Raw genomic sequence first — 1,422 nt, 5'->3', positions numbered from 1 at the left:
AGGATCCCTAACAAATCTTTTCCTGACGACTTAGCCAACAGCCCATGGACTAGTGCTAGTCTGCTTAATGGAGGATAGGAGTAATCTCCTTTTGTGAGCCACTTCTTTGCTAGTGGAGGGAGAACGGGTTGAAGAGAAGGAGAGAGGGTTGCTGTGACAACAATGGAGACCATGGCAACCGAAATACGAGTGTCTCTTGAAATTTGAATACCTGATAATAATAATAATAATAATAATAATAATAAATAAATGTTCCTATTACTTGTTTCTTGCAGGATATTATCTGTCAATATTTGTATTTCTTTAAGTTGTTCTACCAGTTGACCAGTGTCCCTCGCATTCGACCAGTTGATTTCACTTGGGCGTACCATTAGGTTCTTTGATGATGTAATGATGATGTCATCAAGGTCACACGATCCAGAGTCACACGACTGGATTAGAGCCACTAGTAGACGGTTACAAAAATGAAGAATGTTAAGTAAAACTTTAGAAAGTGAAAATAGAAGATTTTGAAATTCAATCGACCTAAGAATTAATAATTAACAATAAACGAAAAATAAAAATTACTTTAAAAAAGATTTCCAGTATTCTTTAAATGACAAGGTTAGCCAATTAATAACTATAAAATTTTACTGGTCAATCAATTCAAATTTAGTTGACGTTACCTTGTGGCAGAGCAATATGGAGTACCCTCCCCCCAGGAGGATAGTACTCCATTAATGACTGGACGTAATCAATTAGTTCACTAGCCACACCCACTGTATTAATTAATCCATTTAATGTATTCAAAATGGCCGCCTCGATTAGTAGAGGTTTGAATTGCCATACAGCTGTAATGGTACTAAAAATAAATAGATAAATAAAATAATAAAAATAATAATTATAATACCTTGCAATTGTTCTTTGCAATGGATGACGTGGCTCACAAACTGAATGCATTTGAACTAAGACGTTAAGGACTATGATCAGATCAGTGTGATCAGAATCAATGTGATCAGAATCAGTGTTAACATGATTCTCGAATCTTATAGCTAAAATATCGACCTGTACCTAAAAAGAAAATAAAATTACAAAAAATAATAATCAATTATATAATACCTTTTTAACACTGGATAATTGTGTCGATAAGTCCTTGGAATCTAAAATTAAATTTATAAAATCTAAAAATGAAAAGCCATCAAATCATCAGCAAATAGTGACAATGGCTACTTTTAAATTTATCTTCAGTTATTTTTGTAGTCTCTCTCTTCCATTTCTCCTCCAGTTCTGAGCTAAAACACTGACACTGCTTCTTTCTGCTCATTTCATACATGTACACGTGTAGTGGGTGTGGCTAATTAATATTCATTGTTAATTATTAGTCTCAAAAATACTGTAATAATAATAAGTGTGTCATTTAATTTAGTAATAATGTACAAAATG

The 1,422-nt window shown here is 32.8% G+C and overlaps 1 protein-coding gene across 1 annotated transcript in view; it reads right to left on the bottom strand.

The window, feature by feature from the left end:
- Nucleotides 1-12: 12 nt before the first annotated feature.
- Nucleotides 13-1,422, bottom strand: part of LOC109590069 (uncharacterized) — a gene marked incomplete at both ends in the record, with an annotated part of 5,717 nt that continues 4,307 nt past the window's right edge. The window contains 6 exons of the mRNA XM_020006014.1: nucleotides 13-211; nucleotides 263-525; nucleotides 568-619; nucleotides 666-841; nucleotides 890-1,050; nucleotides 1,099-1,139. Of these exons, the coding sequence (XP_019861573.1) occupies nucleotides 13-211; nucleotides 263-525; nucleotides 568-619; nucleotides 666-841; nucleotides 890-1,050; nucleotides 1,099-1,139 (892 nt within the window). The remainder of the gene's footprint in view (nucleotides 212-262; nucleotides 526-567; nucleotides 620-665; nucleotides 842-889; nucleotides 1,051-1,098; nucleotides 1,140-1,422) is intronic.

This window comes from Amphimedon queenslandica, unplaced genomic scaffold, assembly GCF_000090795.2.
Source record: "Amphimedon queenslandica unplaced genomic scaffold, v1.1 AMPQUscaffold_10548, whole genome shotgun sequence".
Lineage (NCBI taxonomy): Eukaryota > Metazoa > Porifera > Demospongiae > Haplosclerida > Niphatidae > Amphimedon > Amphimedon queenslandica.
This window is presented reverse-complemented; position numbering and strand designations above follow the sequence as displayed.